This window comes from Protopterus annectens, chromosome 1.part0 (genome assembly GCF_019279795.1).
Source record: "Protopterus annectens isolate FY-2018-M chromosome 1.part0, PAN1.0, whole genome shotgun sequence".
NCBI lineage: Eukaryota > Metazoa > Chordata > Ceratodontiformes > Protopteridae > Protopterus > Protopterus annectens.
Window position 1 is genome coordinate 239484289 of NC_056725.1, and position 20022 is coordinate 239504310.

Genomic DNA, 20022 nt, shown 5'->3' on the forward strand with positions numbered 1-20022 from the left:
TGGGGCTGCCATCTTTATATTGATTAATTTGGCTTTCTCCTTTACAAAAATATTGCACCAAGTCAAATCTCTCTTTCTTTCCCATGTCCATATTTCTTTTTTATACTTTTCAAATATCTCTAGGGTTTTTTGTTTATATTTTCGCACTTCCTCAAATGCTTCTTTTTCCAAACAGATCAAAGTTTCTTTATCTACATACTGTTTTCACAAATCTGTTGTATTAATGAACGCAAATTTTCATTTGAAGCTTCTGACAGTTTTTCCTGTGGAAGTAATTTTCCTTCCTCTAATTTCTCTCTTAATTGTTCTGTATATCTTGTGTCTGGAAATTCTGGGCTTTTTGCATAATAGTAACAATAAATAATTTATTTATTATCCTCAATAGTACACTTTATCGTCTTTATGGCTCTTCTTTGGCCTATCAGTTTTTGTGACTTTTTGTGGACTACTACTCCTTTCTAGAACATGGGGCTCTCCCTCCCCCTGGGCCGGGCCTGGCCTGGCTCCATTGTACGGATGTTTCCATATTTTGAGGATTCTACATGGTCATCTTTTCCAGTCCTGGCACCAGTGTGTCTACCAGGATTGGGCACTTTTTTATCCTGTGCACCCAGCTCTATTTTTTACTTTTTAACCTACTTCTGTCCATGATATATGCTACATATATACAGTCTATATATCAGTGCTGTCATGGTGAGATTTTGTGAAAAAACAGGGTCCACCTCGTCAGGGTACTCACCAAGTCATGAGGATGAATTCAATTTCAGCAATAATACTCTCCTGTACTTGCTGACTTATTTCACCATTCACTCCCCTTTCCTGTGTGTGTGTGTGTGTGTGTGTGTGTGTGTGTGTGTGTGTGTGTGTGTCTGTGTGTGTGTCTGTGTGTGTGTCTGTGTGTGTGTGTGTGTGTGTGTGTGTGTGTGTGTGTGTGTCAGCTACTTTGAACAGGGACACAGAGCACTGATTTCACAGAGAAAGTGGTGGAGGACATGGCTTGGAACACCCATCAAAGAACTTAGCTCTATAACTTAGCACACCAAATATCACTCAAATGCTCAGACAAGTCCACATGTGCTTCATATAAACACACTTTAAAATATGCTTCAGCTAGGTTTGTATTTACTGTTACTGACAGAGTTTATTTTAGAACAAACAATAAAGTGGGAGGGCATCTGATGCTAAATCATAAGGAACAGATGTGGATCATTAAATTAGTTGCCTTATTTGTACCAGGAATAAATGAGCAGTTATGATAGCCAATGATGATTGGGCAATGGTATGTAAATGTGATTGTGTGGTGGTGGTGTTATGCACTGATGAAGGCTTACAGCTGATGTATGCAGGATGCATTTATCTTAAAATGTGATATTAAAGTTTTATTATGGGAAGCTGATTGATGGTGCTGGTTGTTTTGTTAGTTCATGTTTTCTGCCATGCCCCTTACCACATCCTTCTCCATTATTTTCTAGGTTTCTGGTCCTCACCTCCTGGGCAGGGTATCGGGTTAGCCATCACTCTGATTTTAACACTAATAATGGCTTGAATAGCAAACAGCATGGATTTATTCCCCATAAACAGAGGCTTCCCTTTCAACTAAAGTGCACATACTTCTTTGTTCAAATCCCCCCTTAACTTTTCGCATCTTTTCAGTAGTTAATTTTGATTTTTCTCCTCAAAGGTTTGTCCAACCCTTCCACAGTAACTCCATGCCTATTCCTGTTCTCCATCACTATTTGCCTTCTTGTGTTAATCATGTACAGTCCTTTTACACTCAATTCCTTCCATATCCCCACCTCCACCTGCCTAAAGTGTGCTCAGGGGATTTGAGTCTGTTCCTCTATGAAGTCATTGTCCCCTCTTCCTTCAGAATACACCTTCATTCACATCCAAAAGTGTTGTTTCAGTCCTGTACTTTTGTCTTGAATCCCCTCCACCTCAAGTTATGTTCCTGGCCTTTCACACTGCCAGTTTTCTCTTCCTTTGCTTTTACTTCATTTAATTTCTACTCTTCCATCAAGTAACCTTCCCTTTCTTTCCCGAGACTCTGAAATATGGCAATTAACATTGTAAGATTTTAGCACTCATACTTAAATATTTTAATTCTGCATACATATCATGAGAAGAGGTATCGAACAAAGCTCTTGACATTTTTCATACCCACTTATAATTCTGTTAATATATAGTTTCTCTGAGCATCTCTCTACAGTTAATCTCCCCCCTCCACTCTACCCTACTTGTTTCAAATTTTCCCTGTGGCCCTATGTGCTCCCATATAATCCCAATTATTAGTTATCTGGACTGAGTATGTTCAAGTATTCTTGAATTCCTTATTGGCTTTTTCTTCTACTAATAAACTTCTACAACTGACTTACTATCTGGTCACAGGCTTTACAGCCTGGACCCAATCAATAACACTACTACAACAATAAATATTATTCGGGCTACATGGTCATGGAAAGCATGAACCAACTGTAACTGACTTCTCTTGCAAACTCCATGCATGCACCTTTCACTGTTTCAGACAGAAGCTGAATGTCTCATCATTTAATCTCATTTCTTTTTTGCATCCAGTGTCAAAAAGTACACTCCAAGATAAGGCAGTCAAAGTCGCAATGGAATACTATCGCTGAAGGAAAAGATACGTCTTTAGAAACGTTTAGTGGAAAAATATTTTATTTAAGGAAGATATCTATTGAAGTTCTTTCAGACAATGTCATAACTGAGAAACCATAATGGCATGCCCAAGTGCTTATTAAAATTTGTTCAGCATCCACAATTCCACTTCAAATAGTAGATACAAGGGTAAAACGGGATGATGTTATGAGAAATATGATTCTTTAAGAAAAAAAAACATTACAGAGGAGCAACTTAAAGAAACAGGGGAGCCAATCTATGCAAAACTGGTTTGGACCAAACAAGACATTTAGAAAACACAGGTTACCTAGATGAAGACAGTGAAAGCCACCCTAGTATGAAAACAGAAAGGAAAATAGAAACTTCCCTTTCAATAAGACAATTAAGCCATTAAGTAACAATGTTCCACTTTCAGAGAATTCTTAAAGAGGATGAAAACTTGTACAAAGAGACCAAAGACTTGTCTGTGCACATGCCTCAAAGACCTTCCTACAGCATCATAAGCAGCAAAGCTAATTTTGAAGCTTCACACTTTTTGCAGCAAATAAACTGCTTTATAAAATATTATAAAATTGACGTTGCAAACATCCAAACTCCTCCTGAGACTCTGGTTAATAAATATGTAATATAAAATATTTTATTCTTTGCAAGTATTCAAAGGAATATTAGAAGAAAAGCAGCCAACAAAGTAACCCAGTCTGTAAACACCAAGTAAATTCCTCTTACCTTGAGGTTTCTCATTGAACAGTGATGGGTCGACAGATGGGATGTTTTGTGCTGCAGGCGGGACAGTTGGATGGCTTGTCACACCTTAAAATTAATAAAATGAATTTTAATCAAGTCACCTCAAAATATCTAAAGAAAACTATAAAAACTCTGCATTTCATCACATATCGCTAAACCATTCGGAAAGCATGATCAATGGTAAGTATACTTAACATAATAACAGATATTTGAGGAAAGGTCATCCTGAAACATTTAAGCTCATTTACAATGGATATTTTCTTCAAGAAAAGAAACTTCTACGCAGTACGTTACACAAACAGCAGGGTTAGTTAAACTAATCTGCAATATTACTGCACTTTATACCCACCAAAGGAATTTGGCACTACTTGACATTGTATCCAAATGTTACGCTTAGTGTTAAATTGACTCTCCCTGAAGAAAGCAGCACAGTTGGTGGCAATTGCAGTTACCATAACAGCATATCTTTGCTCACATAACTGTTAACAGTAAAGTTACCCTCACTCTCCATGAAGGGGACACACAGTTTTATTATGAAGTTTTAACCAAGATATTACAAAGCTGCATTTCTGGTAATAATAATAGTAATATTTTATAGGGACAGAATTGACAACCACATTAGAAAATCTCTGTGAAGACAAGTATACCAGTAGAGGCCCAAATAAATAAAGACAGCACCCAGAAATACTGTGTGCGCGCCTTTTGCCCGATTTAGGTTATATGGAATGCTGGTGAAAGACCAGTGGAAGTCTCTATATGGACAAGGAGACTTGTTTGTAAAACTTTTTGCCTGAGATAAAGTGGGTAAACTCAAAGACAACTTAAATGTAATGATTTACTGTTTCAGTGATCCTGATGAGGTAATCATAGTATAATAAGAAATACAAGGCAAATGAGTCTTGCGAAGACTTGCACCTTGCCAGTAACCACCTTGAGACCATCAATCATCGTCTGAAGGAAGATAATGCATCGCACTGTTTAATATGCAGAAATCTACACCAGAGACGGGGAAAGCACTGTGTAATGAACATCTCTCTCCACCATGTTTTATTTATACATTGATGAAAATTTAGATCCCTGGTTCTGGCACTTGAGACTACTTGATTTGTGGAGCTATAAGAAATCCAGGACTACTGGGTTCTTAATAGCATGGAAGGCAAAGCACAGATGATTTTTTTAAAACAAGAAACATCTTTATTAAATTATCATGTATGACATAGGCAAATGTTACATTTATATAAGTGAAAATAAACTATAGCGACACAATCTCAGTTGCAAACATTGCACATTCCAAACCGTGCTGACACAACTGTAGCTGCAAACATTGTACATAACTTTTAACATATCCAGTCATTGTTATTCAACCATTACATAGCTCATTCAAATTCTGTCTTCTTTTTAACCTTGTTCTTCCTCTGCATGTATTGATCACACATTTCCCATTTTTTCCATTATAGCAGTTTTCGGTGGAATATAAATACATACCAGTGTAATCCTCCTCCCTTGCCAGTAGTCCCTTAGTGCTACAAATCTACCCTTCATTTTCTTTTTTTCCTCTTCTATTACAAGTGGAGCTCCTCTTGCAATTAATCTAAGTACTCGTCTCTTCCTTTGCCCCAGGTATTCCGCTGAATAACCATCCTGAAAAGCTTTCTTTATCAAATTCACATGTTCAGTTCTTTCCAAGTGTGTCTCCCGTAGCAGAGCTATTTGCACTCTACATTTTTAATATAGTTCACTACTCTTTCTTTTTTGTATTTATCTGCAAGACCATTAACGTTTAAAGACATTATAGAAAGAATTATATTCTTGAGGGTTTATTATTCCCATCTTTTATGTACACCAGCTTTTTTGTTAATAACCTGCCAAACAATGCATGCATGTAAGCAAACATAACAGAAGTGAAAAAACAAGCCGGTCACACCAGTACTTAGCGTATCTGCAGTTTAATCCAAATACTTTTGTCTTACTAGTTTGACTCCTTCAGAATAACAAATAAAGTACACAAACGCATACAATATACCCACTTCTCCACCGCTTTCCTAATTAGTTCAATTCAGACCCACCCAGTTGTTAAAACACAGCACACCATAAAAGCCTGTCATTAAGTTCTTATTTGAAACTGAAAGCAGCATATTTTTTATGAGTTTTATGACATTTGCATTATTTAGCATGATTTGTGAGTCTGTAACAGAGTATTAAATGAATGCAATATGTCTTTTATGGTGTGCTGTTTTATAACAACCGGGTGGGTCTGAATTAAACTAATTAAGAAAGGGGTGGAGAAATGGGTACATAGTACGTGTTTGTGTATTTTATTTTTTATTCTGAAGAAGTCTGAAACTAGTAAGATGAAAGCGTTTGGATTAAACTGCAAATACGCTAAGTATCTGGTATGACCGGCTTGTTTTTTCACTTGTCTTGTGTTTGCGGAGTTGTGTGGTTTTACTTACTAATGCATGCATGTAACAAAAAACCTGGAACTAGGCATTTTTATACAATTGCTTCTTGTCATCTCCATTTGAACCTATGTCACATCTTGCAGAACGTTTTGTTTTACTGAAAATCCTCAAATAAAAACACACACATACCCAACCCCCCCCCAACCCACTAAAAAACACACAAAACTATGTACATCTTCAAATATTGAACTTTTACCCCTAAGTAGAACAGAAGTTCCAAACTGACAGCCACACACAGAGACTCGAGTTAAACAGACAAAGATTATCCATGCTAAGACACATGGTACAGCCTGGGATTCTATTAAATGCTGTCTGTTTTTGCCTTATCTTTATAGTTCTCCCAGCTGGGAAAACACTTGAATGTTTTCAGAAAACATTTTCTCTAAGCCATTTTTCTTTATCAGATTGTCTGCTAGTGACATGAGAACCAGAGATACAGGACTGTTTACTAGAAAAAACACCTTATAATATTCAATATTATTTTTCATTTACTTGCTTTCTGTTAAAACGTTACTATAGAAAGCTAATGGTCTTAACACAGTTATTTCCCTATGCAAGAATGAGAAAAGCACATTTTTTTCTTTTGTCATGCTCTTTTCACCAGTTTTTTTTTACATTGCAATGCCTACATTTCTTAAACAAGGAGAAAGAGAGACGGGAGAAAAAAACAAAGAATAAACAGAAACACCTATTTACACTAGTATCCCCATTATACTTAAAAATGAACTTTATAACATGCAGAGAAAATCATGCACTACTTAAGTTATACTGTTAAGAAAAAAAAATGTTTTATTTACAGTTAACTCTCTCTCTCCTCTTCTTCTCTCCTGAGTATTTTTCTGAAAGTCCCCTACAAGTTTAACAAAGTCCAAACAAGTGCAATATTTCCAGACTTTCTTGTTCTGTCCTGTTTCCAAATATAAATATTGCTTTGTAATCCCACATTTGTCAATTTCCAAGTTACTGATTTCACACTCCAAATGTTAATGACATGAAGTACAGCATATGCTTTAGAATCCCCTTCAAGTTTAACAAAGTCCATGACAGTCCAATATTTCCAGAGTTTCTTGTTCTATTCCTGTTCATTTCAATTTCCCAAAACCCTGTCTCTGCTTCACCTTCAGTGCACTTTCGATTCTTCTAGTCAACTCCTGTGCTTTTTTTCCCCTCTCAAGCATTTTTCATTGAAACACTGGAACAGGTTTCAATGGCACAGGCTCTTTGTAGTCTTTTTTACCAGAAGAACAAGAATCTCCTTCTGTTTCACAACTCACATCTTGTTGGAGAAAGTTTTTTTTTTTCCCTTGGCCTGTACTTAATCAAAAATGTTTTGGTTCCTCCAGGGAAAAATATTCAGAAGATAGCTGGGTAGAGAAGCTTCTCAACATTTGCTATATAATGGAATAAATGTATTCCTCTTCTACCTGGTGTAAAATGAGTAGTCAGTCTCGGTAAACACTCTGCTGTCTCCCACTTTTAGTACTTTGTCCTTCTGCCACAATTTTGTCAGAATCAACTCATTTTTGCTGGTGGGGTTCCAGTTTTACAATTACAGGTCTAGGTTGTTTTCTCATAGCCAGGCACAATGTGCCTTTCAATTAACAATTTCTGTTGTGGAATACCAGTCCAGTTGCTTATTTGTGCTTTCATTATGTTAATACAGTCTCTTCCTTCCAGCTTCTCAGATTCAGCAAAAAATCTCAGGTTTTCTCTATGTGCTCTGTCTTCTAATTCTATTATTTTTTTTAAACATCTCTTCTTGGGCAGTCTCATACTCAGCCAGTCTTTTCTTCATTTTGACCTCTGAGTTTTGCAGTTTTATTATCTCATCTGAATATCTGTTTAAAGCTTCTTCCATTTCTGCCAACCTTTTATTGTTTGAATTGATACACTCAAGTGTTTCATTAATTTTAGTCAGGTCTGTATGCAATTGCTTTATACTTTCCTCAAGGTTACTGGAAGTTATGTCTGCAGCTTCGCAAAGCACAGATCTTCTCTCAGGAGTCTATAATATACTGAGAGTCTATAATATACTGAATAAAGGGACAATGCTTCCAGTACTTTGATAGCTCAAAATTTTTAAGCCAGTGATCTTCTAAGTCATGAAGCTCTGATATTTCTAGCTCTTTGATATAGCTAGTGAAGTACATCCCATACGGGTCATTGTAGTCAGGAACTGGCCTAATCAATCCGGAGTATAAGCAGACAATAACCACTTCAGAAATGGACGACATTCCTTTGGAAATTAGCTCTGCTAAGTACAAGGACTTTCTGACTACTGTCTTTACATGATGATCAAAAGAGAGGGAATTATCCATCCAAGTTCCAATGTCTTAAATGATATTCTCATTTTGGAATAGAGTATTGTTTATTTTGCATACCGGGGAAGGGATGTCCACTAAAAGTGACAATATTCCACTTTGTTTGCATCTAATTTGAGCCTATTTTTAATAAGCAGATATTTAAGAATGTACATTCTTGATTAATGTTGTCTGCACATAAACCTACTGTAGTAAACTAACTACAAACCACATTTTCAACTTCTTGCCTTCAAAACCACAGCAAGGGTCTTTGAAAACCATAGAAGAGGTTCCAAAATCACAGCAGCTAAAACTCTGGAAATGCATAAAAATTATGCCATTGTGCTCACCGTATACAAATGACACTCATTTCAGTTCAAAGTATCACCAGGGTGCAAACATCCTTAAGTCCTTCTGTGTCATAACTCCTCTGGATAGGTTCTAAGGCTATTACTAGGCTAATATACACTAAGGCCCTTACAATCCTTGCCGCTCACCCTAAAACATTTGGGTCTCAAGCAACATGGCCATCTATATGGAAGGGGGGGGCATGTTACTAGGGAGGTAACCAAGGATTTGTAATAAGGGTGCTAGTTATGACAACACTTTTCTTACTAACAGCCTCTGTCCACAAGGGGGACATGGGGACCAGACTGGGGTTAAATTTATGATTTCCCATCCAGTTTTCAAGGTTTTGTTTGAATAGGGTCAGGGATGAGCTCTGTTTCACATGGATGGAGAGCCCATTCCATACTGCAGGGATCCTGTGGTGCACATCTGAAAACAAAACACCTAGAAAGCTGTCCCAGTACCAAAAAAAGACATACAAGGGCTACATAGCATGGTCCACTGTGAAATTACCAAATTTAGTTACTACATATCTGTATGGCACTACAGCTTACTTTAAACCACGAGCTACTGCCAGTGCAGCATCAGTATATGATGGTTATGCCCCTTAAAAAGTACTTCCAAGGTCTTAACAAACACAATATGTAGATTTGATATGTCTGCATGTTTTTAACTTACTAAAATATTAAAAAGTAAACCGCAACAGTTCAATTTATGTTTTCATCTACTATTATCAATAGAATGTAAAATAATATCCTTTGCAAAGAAGACATTATTTATGATGACAACTGCTCACCCCTTGCCTGACTGATTACTCAAGTTGATTATTCAAGCTTCACACTCATGACTAAACCTAAGTAGTTGTGAATAAATCACACTGTATCCTCTATCGTGCCAAAGATTGCTGCTCTAATAACCACAGTATAAAAAAAAAACAAAAACAAAAAAAAACAGTAACCTCCCTAAATATAGCATATATGTAATTGTTTACCATATCATTTGATCCACGAGAAGTACCTGTGTAGAGGTAGCTGTTGGTAGTTTCTCTTCTGAGAGCATTGTCTTACCACAAAATTTGTGAAACTTCAAGCTTCCACACCACTTACATGGCTCCTGCTTGTAAACATCATGGCATTACTCACCAGGCTAGGAGTACAAACCAAGGCCATATACTCCACAGTTCACATGAAATTGAGCAAGCACAACTGTGAAGCACAGGCAGCAAAACTCCACCCCTGAAGGCAGGGTCTACAAACAGATGAAGATGACGGTAGGGTAATATGCACTCACTGCAGGTCCTTCATGCGTATCAGCTGATATGGAGAAGTGTCACATCAGACATCAAGGGCTCTCTGCAGTGGGTGGCTCTTAGAAAGTGTCCAAAGCAGCATGCTAAAAGTTTCCTAGGAAGACAGGGACAAAGGAAGAAGCAAAGACTCAGAAAGTTAAGCCTTGAAGTTCCGAGGTACAAAAGGAGACCTACATCTTGGACTCATGGCACAAGCACTACTATGGTGAAAATATAAATGAATGACCATATCATCATAGAATGAATGCCTGCAGAGAACACATTCTTGAAAGGCACTGGAAAGTAGCACCAAGTTCTAATAAGAGTGATATCTGGCTATATAAGCCAGGAAGCAGCTGCCTGACTGATAAAATAGCAAGTCAATTAGCTATACATATCCTGAGGTGCTTTACAAAGTCACTTCCAAAGCCTCACAGATGGCATATTAATGTGCCTGGACCTCAGCAGCTAAACCTTCCACCAACCATACTACTGCTGCCACCCCAAGCCTGAGACATTACAGCAATATGCCAAAGTCACTAAGGCAGGGAGTGCACACATTTGGACATTGAAAAGCCTGGTGATCAAAAATAAGAGTGAAGATCAGCCGTCTTCATCAACAATCTTAGAGATCTTAATCCAAAACATGCTTATTATCTGGTCATTGCACATATTGGAATAAATGATTTTCAACACTCCAGCTTGGATGATATGAAGAGAAACATAGCTGCGTTCCTCATGTCTGTCCTCTGAGGTTGATAAGCAACTAGTTTTGGGAAGCATCCTACCATCACCTTGAAAGATATCATAATACAGACAAAAATAACCAACCAAAAATGTCATAACACAGACAAAAATGTTCAACCTCAGTAACTGACATCACTCCAGTGTTGTCTAATGTGTGCCAGCTTGAAAGGAGATGGTCAGTAGTCTTACCTACTTCACCAGGGATGGTCTAAACATTCCTCTCTGGGGCTTCTGCAAACTGTTAAAAATGCTTTCTGGCCCCCATACTGCCATTTTATAGGAAAAGTCACTCTCTCACACCTAGCAATCTGGCAGTTAAAAATTAAGCCTACATTAATGTGGCACTGCTCTAGAATCCTAAACAAAAAGTTGCTCACCATGAGGCCTGTTTCTCCTTGCAGCTTGGCTTTCACCCAGGGCCACTTCTGGTCAATTGGGCTCTCCTTCCTACCCACACTGATGCTGACCCCATGTCTGAGGAAACTGATGAGATGGAGGCACTACAGTAGCGTCAAACTTCTTCCAAGGAATGTTTGCTCAATGTCCTAACTTTCCCCTCCTTTTTGCATGTACTCATATGTCCAAGACCAACTGCGCAATGGGAGATGGTGGTGCCATCATCCTGCCTCCACGGTGACTTAGTCAATGACCCCACTGTCTTAAGGACAATGTGTCCCCAGCCCCCTCTGTGGATTAACCATGAGGCATGTCCAACTGTGCACCCATTCCCCCCTTGCCACTACATTAGATGCCAGTGCAGCTAATTGAATGCAGCCCACCTGGGACATAGTCAAGGCTTTAATTAATCCATCCTCTAGCTGCTTTTCGTACCTCCTGCTTATTTAGATCTTCTACTAAGGGTGGAGGTATCTGTCTTTATTAAAAAAACAAACAAACAAAAAAAAAAAAACAACAACAAAAAAAAAAAACTATAAGTACACACACCTGTTAAAAAACAGATTTGGTGAAAAGTTCACTCCCCTATCCCCTCCAAACCTATCACAAACCTTGCCCTCAACTCCCCCCACCCTACATATCCAAAGAGCAGGTCATTAAAGTCTTGTCTAAAGGGAAAAACACAGCCTCTATGGGACCAGAAGGCATCCCAAGCTGTTTTCTAAAGAAACTAAAATATGAACTAGTATCACCATTAAATACCCTATTCAATCATAGCCTATCCATAGGCTTTGTTCCTGTGGAGTGCAGAACAGCAACAGTTATTCTCCTTTACAAAGGTGGCTTAGCAACAGACCTGGGGAGTTTAAGACCCATAACTCTAACGAGCCTCATCTGTAAGGCCATGGAATGTATCATCCTGGACCTCATAAATAAAGACATAGACAACTTTCAAACCCTGGATCAGACCCAATTCTGTTTCAAGGGCAGCTCCTGCCTGTTAAACTGGTGGATTTCTTCGAAAATGTGACCAGAGCCCTTGACGAGGGTAAACCTGTGCACACAGCATACCTCGATTTGGCAAAGGCCTTTGACACAATCCTACACTCAGGCATTACCAATAAACTTAGCAAAGTGAATGCAAACCCCTTTGTTGTAAGATAGGTTGTCAGCTGGCACAAAAACTGGTCACGCACTATCAAAGTGGGTGACTACACATCAACCAGCAGACCTGTCACCAGAGGGCACCACTAGGGTATAATACTTTGTTACTTTTGGTACATACTTCTCAGAAGATCAGGCTAAAACTAAGGGGCTGTGGCTGACTAACTTTGCGGACGACTGTAAACTTGGTGAAATTATTGAATCCCCAAATTATGTCAGTAAACTTCAGGAGGGTCTTATGCAGACCAATGGCCAGTGTCTTAGTCACAGTATTAAACTGAATGCAAAGAAATGCATCAGAATTCCCTTTGGTAAAAACATTGCCCTTCACACTATCAAATTAACAACAATACCCTATGCACCAATAAAGTGGTAAGGGATCTGGGATAACAAGTAGACTGCGACCTTAACTTTTACCACCACTTACTGTAGTAACGAAGGCCTTCTGCGTAGCACACTTGATTAGTAAAGGCATGACCTCGACAGCAAAGGAGATTTTAACCCCTCTTTACTTGTCACTAATCAGACCCATAATTGAGTATAATGCCCCTTTTGGCATGTACCAAACAAAGCACCTGCAGCAACTGGAGAAACCTCAGAGATTTCTAAGAAAGATGATGAAGGGACTCCAGCACGTGCCTTACACAGACCGACCAAAGTTCCTGTAATATACTCTACCATGTAGACATTTTTAGGAAGATTTATGCCTGGCTTACAGAGCAATCTATGACCCAAACATAATGAATCTGCTGTACGTCCATAAATCAAATGAGACTAGAGCTACCCGTTCCAGGGAGCTAAATATGGCTTGGGATTTGAATAGGATGTGCTGGAGGGGCAGATTTGTCTCACAGTGACTGCTGCGTCTTTGGAATAGGCTACTAATTAATGTGAAGCAGAGCACCTCTATGAAACTGTTCAAAAGGAACCTGGACGAGTGGATGGGGCACTGTAAATTCTTACCAGGGATAGCAACCACTACCCACCTGGACATGGGCAGTCATTACTAAATACAGTCTGAGGTATTGACTACAGTATCTGTGGTATTACATTGGGATGAAATGGCTAGACTTGAAAAGACCTCAGGGTCAATCAGCATGATGACCTTGATCAAATGGAATATGTACTGAATTTTCAAGCATAAAATTTGGACCCTAAAAAAGCACCACCATTTTTCTAGATGGGTGGATAAATAAAAACCCTTTCAAAAACTGCTTGACTTGAGAACAGGTGGAAAGTACAGGGAATTTAAAGGCAGACAAGCAAAGATAGCTGAAAGATTAATCTTGATAGAAGAAAGAGAGGATAGAGGAGAGAGGACAACTCTGACAACTAATTAAGAACCAGAGGCAACTAGGCCTTGAAAGGGTCCTGGTTATTACAGTGGCACCAACCAGAAAATCTTTTTCATTTAAATATTCCCATCCATGGGAATGAAAAGGCATTTGTCTTCAAGGCTGTTTGCATATAGTCCCGTAACAGAATTTCTTTAACTGTCCATTTTGAAAGGAAGCAATCAGATCCAGTTTAGATGTTCCCCACAGATAGATCAATTACTGGAAGACCCCTGGGTGTAATTTCCTTTTGTGTGGGTCTGTCCTCGTCCTGTTCTGGTTCTCTGCTACAAGATTTTCCTCTGATGGAATGTATGAAGCCTGAAAAGACTGATCTGAGTTGCCACCTCCAGGTAATCTGAGCCAGCTTGCAGAGAGGATAAGATCAGGTACTCTCTTCTCTCTTTATGTACACATGGTTTTGTCTGACAACTTGCAGAGATTCTGAGGATTAGACATGATTTAAGGCTTCTAGTGCATTGATAACTGTAAGCATCTCTTTGACATGTATATGCTTTGTCTGACCTTGGGTGTTACACAGACCTTGCACTTATAAACACTTTTGAAACTGCTTCCCGAAGTATGAAGCATCTGTTCTGAGAGACTGAAGGGGAGAAAGGGAGACCTAGACTAAGAAATTACCAGTAAATACACCAAAGTAATCCCTTTCTAACAAATCCCGGAACTAAAATCTGAAGATAAGGTGTGGTGAATTCGAGTCTAGACTGATTAGAGGTACCACTAAATTCTTCACAAGTGAAGTGTGGCTAAGGGAATCATGAAAATCACAGAAGCTATTACACCCAGAATCCTAAGAAATTCAAAGGCTGATACTTGAGACTGGTTGGAGAAGTCCAGGAAGATGTCAATTTACAGTTGTTCTTTTTCTAGTGGAATACAGGTTCTTCCTACAGATGAAGCTACAAGACATCTCCCAAACATAGTTGTATAAGAATGTACCATAACAGTAAATGTCCTACTATTCACTGCTGCAGTATTCCAAACAAATGTGTTTTTACCACTGATGTCCAGCTGGAGTTCCAAAGCTTAAACGATATGTCCAACGTACGACCTCAGCTCACAAGAGTGGGGGTATATAAGCATACATACGAGAGTAAATCTTCAGACCATCTCCAAGACAGCATCTGAGACAGAGGGAGAGCCAAGCAGGAGGTGACCAGAGCCCCCATAGTCCTAGTGTTTGCCAGATAGGGTACACAAAAAAGAGAAGACAATACCAGAAGGCTGAAGGAGGGTAGGAAGGAATACTTTAACAGTGATCAGTAGGACTTCTACTGTTATGGTATATTCTTACATAATTGTATTATGTCCTCACTGAAATCACTGCTGCAGTATTTCAAATAGATGGGTGGTTTACAGAGCTTAAGTGAACAGAAGAGAAGATGGCTGAGAATGCTGAGAACTGTTCAAGAGTTCAGAGACAACTTACCTAGTGAAGGCAGCCCTGGATCTTGAAAAGGCATCAATTCTGTAGTGTTTAATGAAGGTGTGCACAGAAGACAGTGTGACAGCTTTCACGACTGTCCCGACATCCACCCCTTTGTAGAAGGCAAAAGACGAGGCCACTGCCATGGTAGAAAGAGCACGTAGGCAGCCAGGCAGGGGTTTATTATTGTGCAAGTAAGAGGAGGAAATGGACTCAGAAATCCAGCTTGCAGTGGTTTGCTTAGACATTGGCTGACTCACTCTGTCACCCTTGTTATTCTGCCGTGCCATTAACCCATTAAGCTGCTTACTTAACAGCCTAGGCCATGGCTACAATTTGGCTTCTAGAAAACAACAGTCTATTGACTTCTCATATTCTCTTTGTTGATGATTTAAAATTGTATAGCTTATCAAATGAGGAACTGACAGCACAGCTGCAGGTTGTCAAAACTTTTTCAGATGATATCGGAATGTCATTTGGTCTTGATAAATGTGCAAAAGCAACCTTTAAAAAAGGAAAATTGCAGCACCAGGAAAACATCAGTTTGGGACAAGAATGTGATATAAAAGAACTTGAGCAAAAGGGGGTGTATAAATACTTGGGAATTGATGGAGGATCAGCAATAAAACATGAACAAATGTGAATAAGGCTTAGTAAGGAGTACTTTAGAAGACTTAAATTAATCCTGAAAACAGCATTGACACCTAGGAACAAGATCCAAACTATAAATCAATTTGCTCTTCCTGTCTTAACTTACAGTTTTGGAGTGACTGACTGGCCCCAAAAAGTGTGGGATAGACTGGATATCAAAACAAGAAGGATGCTTCATGCTCACCAAATGATTCATAAAAATCAGTGTATAGCAAGATTATTTATCCCCCATTCTGAAGGAGGGATGGGCCTCCTTGAAATTGATTACATGTATAGATCTGCAATTGTGGGACTCCACACATATCTATTGACCTCACAAGATCCAAATGTGGTGAAAGTTTTGAAACATGAGGAGAATAAATCTAAGATGACATCTCTGCTTTATTTAGCAGAAGCATATCAACGTCAAGCAGGAATGGAAATCAAACCAGAAGTGGATAAATATCAGGCAGCAACTGAATGTGCTAAAAAACAAGAGAAAGAATATAAGGTGAAGGACCAGATGAGAAGGCAAGAAATGTGGAAAAAACATAAATATAGTTGCAAGTACAGAAAACTTCTGGAAGAGCCTTATGTTGATCAAGAACGAATGCAGGAATGGTTAAAGAGAGGTGAATTTACATCAAGAAATGAAAGGTTAATATTGGCAGCCCAAGATAGTGGGCTATGTACACGCTGGTTTACTAAATCCATTGAACATGTGGGAGAAACAGACATATGTAGGTTTTGTGGAACCAAACTGGAAGCAGTCACAAACCTTATTGCTGGTTGTGACTCTCTAATGGCAGAGGGACTGTATACTGAAAGGCATAATAATGTGCCGAGATTGTTACACTGGAGATTGTGCAAACATTATGAAACATTATGAAACAAAGTGGCTGAAAAACACTGGAAACATGAGCCACAGAGAACCACAGAAAATGATGAAGTTTACATCACATGGGATCGCCCAATACCAACAGTCCAAAAGTTAGATGTTAGAAAACCAGATATAGTGGTCCAAGAAAAGAAGACAAAAGTGGCATTGATCATTGAAGTCGCCACACCTAGAGACTACAGTGTCTTGCTTACAGACAGAGACACAAAGTCATGAAATACCTCAATCTGCAGGCAGAAACAAGAGCCATGTGGAAGAAAGATACCCAGACAGTTCCAATAGCAGTAGGAGCAACTGGTCTTATAAAAAATAATTCACAATCGTATTTAGATACGTTAACAATTCACGTAACACCGTAAGAATTGTAGAAGGAGTCATCACTGGGCACATTGCGGGTGCTGCGAAGAGCACTTTTGGCTAACGTCAAAGAGTGAAAGAATGCTAATTTCATGTATTTTGACTTAGGAATGGGGTCCATTCCCATCATGGTATTAGAAACCCAAAAGACTTGGAGAAATTAAAAAAGACAGAGACCATGAAAGAGAGAGCTGATCTGACATATGAACAGAGTTAGTTTTATTCAAACAGAATCTCAGCTGTATGTGCACATCTTGGGACTGTAGAGGTCTTTCACCCCTGTTCTGTGGGTTGGGAAAGAAAGTGGGCAGACTGATACCCTGGTTAAGAGACATCTCGTTCATCATTTCAGGCATTAAAGAAGGGTTAACCCTCAGAGACAGCCTGCCCTTGTGAAAAATAAGAAAAGGTGGGACAGCCACGAGTGCCTGTAGTTCTCAGTCTCTCCTAGCAAAAGTGTGAACCAGCAACAGGACAGCTTTCCATCTGCAGAATTGGAGAGTAGAAGAGGTGGCGGGCTCAAAGGGAGGCAAAATGAGTTTTTCTAGCATGAAGCTGAGGTTTCAAGATGGTGGCACAGGTTTCCTCAGGAGTCTTGTGTGTAGTACCCCTTTCAGAAATTATCTGGCCTCAGGCCTGGACATAACAGGTGGATTGAGGGGTAGACAGGCAGAGATGTCAGTCAGGTGGGTTTTGATGGAGAATTATGTCAGGCCTGTTTTCATGAGCTCACACAAGCGAAGACAAGAGGAAAGTACAGTTTTGTACCTACCATAAATGTAGATGTTCGTGTGTACACCCTGCTGCAGTCATCACACTTGGGTTATCCTGTCGTCAGGCAGTCCCGCAGTCGGCCAGAATTCCAAAGTCTTGGTCCAGTGTCTGTTGCTGTCGCTTCTTCCCTGACGTCAGTGTGCCAGGGGTATATATATAATGCACCCGACGCCATTTTCTTCAGTTTTTCTTGCCCCAGATGTCAGGTGCCCCCAAAAAGGTGGTCAGTAATTAGTACCAAATTATGTAATTTTTGCACAAACACAAAATCCCTCCAGCTATAAGCAAATACATCAGGAAGGAATTGTAGAGATTTAGCCAGTTAGATCAGAGGGGATGGAGGGAGGGTAACCTGGACTGTAGCAGGGTGTACACTCGAACATCTACATTTATGGTTGGTACAAAACTGTACTATGTTCATCCTGTTACCCTGCTGCAGTCATCACACTTGTGTAGATTCCCAATGCTAAGGATGGGTGGAGGAGTTATAGAGGGTTAGAGGAGGCTAGAAGGCCCTGCAGAACTGCAGTGGCGAAGCCAGCCCTAGTGTTAGAGTAGAGTGGTAAGTGATAGTGTTTGGTAAAGGTGTGTACTGAACTCCAAGTTGCAGCTTCCAAAATCTCCTTGGTTGGAACCCCCTGAGGAAGGCTGTAGATGTAGCTGTTGCCCTGGTAGAGTGGGGCCTAATGGTAGCAGGAACTGGTTTTCCATGATGGGTATAGCAAAAACAAATGCAATGTCCTATCCATTTGGAAATGGGTTGTTTTGATATAGCCTTCCCTTGTGAAGCTGTAGCATAGGATACAAAGAGCTGGTCAGATTTTCTGAAAGCCTTAGTTTTATCCAAGTAGTAACGAAGTTGCCTGTGAATGTCCAAGGAATGCAGGAGTCTTTCTCCTTTGTTCTGTGGATTTGGGAAGAAGGTGGGTAAGTGGATGGTTTGATTTAAAGCCACACTGGAAACCACCTTAGGCATGAAGGAAGGATTAGTTCGTAGAGAAACTTTGTCTTGATGGAAAATGAGGAAAGGTTCCACTGCCATTAGTGCCTGCAGCTATGAGACTCTTCTAGCTGAAGTTATTGCTAGCAGCAGGGCAGTCTTCCATGATAGGAACTGTAGATCTGCAGAGAAAGCTGGTTCAAAGGGAGGTAACGTAAGTTTTTCCAGAACACAATTGAGGTCCCATGTTGGTGTAGGTGCTCTCCTGGGGGGCCTAATGTTTTTTGCCCCTCTGAGGAACTGCCTTAGAAGTGGATGTGAAAATAAGGGTGGATCCGTGTTGTAGTGGGCTGAAATAGCTGATGCATGGATTTTAATGGAAGAAAAAGAAAGTCCTTTGTGTAACATCTCAGTTAAATACTGTAGAATCTGAGGCATGTGAGGCTGAAATGTGTTTTGGCCTTTAGCTTGGTTCTAGGCACAAAACCTTTTCCATTTGTCCGAATAGGCCTTCCTGGTGCTGGGCCTCCTAGCTTCCAGAATAACATCCATAACTGCTTGGGAAAGAGGAGCTGGCTGGATGCTTAGGTGATTTGCCATGCAGCCAGATTTAAGGTTTTGAGCTGGCTGTGAAGAATCTGATTGTTTTGCTGTGTGAGCAACTGGGCAATTTGTGGTAAAATCCAAGGTGGGCCCTGGGCCATATTCCTCAATAGTGGGTACCAGTGCTGGCGTGGCTAGTCTGGGGCTATGAGTATCAGTCGCGGTCTCTCCTTTCTGACTTTTACAAGCACCTTTGTGAGGAGAGGCAATGGAGGGAAGGCATATACTGTCAGGTTTTTCAAAACTGAATGAGAGTGCGTCCACTTTCCAAGCTTGATGGTGAAGTGTCCTTGTACAAAATTTTGTTAGTTGATAGTTTTGAGGACTGGCAAACAGGTCTATGTCTGGAAGGCCCCATTTTTGAGTTATCATTGCAAACACTTGTGGATCCAGTTTCCACTCGTGGGGATCCATGATGTTTCTGCTGAGGTAGTCTGCCAATGTGTTCTTTTTTCCTGGCAGGAATTGAGCTTGTAACTGAACTTGGTAAGCCAGAGCTGTGTTCCACAAGGTCATTGCTTGCCTGCATAGAGGGTAGGAGTGTGTACCCCCCTGTTTGTTTATGTACCACATTACTGTGGTGTTGTCCGTCCTTATTGTAAGTTGTCCTGGATGTAATAGATTCTTGAAGGCTGTCAGAGCATTTTGTACAGCTAGCATCTCTTTTTGATTGATGTGCAGATTCCTTTGATCTGCAGTCCATATGCCTTGAACGCACTGTCCTGCCATGTGTGCCCCCCAGGCGTAGTCCGATGCATCTGTTGTCATAGTTTGCCTGGCTGGGGGTAAGGTGAAAGGCTGACCCTTGTTGAGGTGACATGCTTGTGACCACCATAGAAACTCCTGTTGTAGGCAGGGAATGAGAGATATCATTGTGTCCAAGCTGTGGCTGTGTTGAGACCATATGCTTTTTAGGTACCACTGTAATTTCCTCATATGCAGCTTTGCAAATG

General features: G+C 39.9%; 1 protein-coding gene across 2 annotated transcripts in view; it reads right to left on the minus strand.

Annotated features, from left to right (window-relative positions):
* Positions 1-20022, minus strand: part of VTA1 (vesicle trafficking 1) — a 1322571-nt gene that overhangs the window by 113265 nt on the left and 1189284 nt on the right. For both annotated transcript variants that reach the window (XM_044058895.1, XM_044058858.1), the window contains exon 7: positions 3364-3447. In XM_044058895.1, the coding sequence (XP_043914830.1) occupies positions 3364-3447 (84 nt within the window). The remainder of the gene's footprint in view (positions 1-3363; positions 3448-20022) is intronic.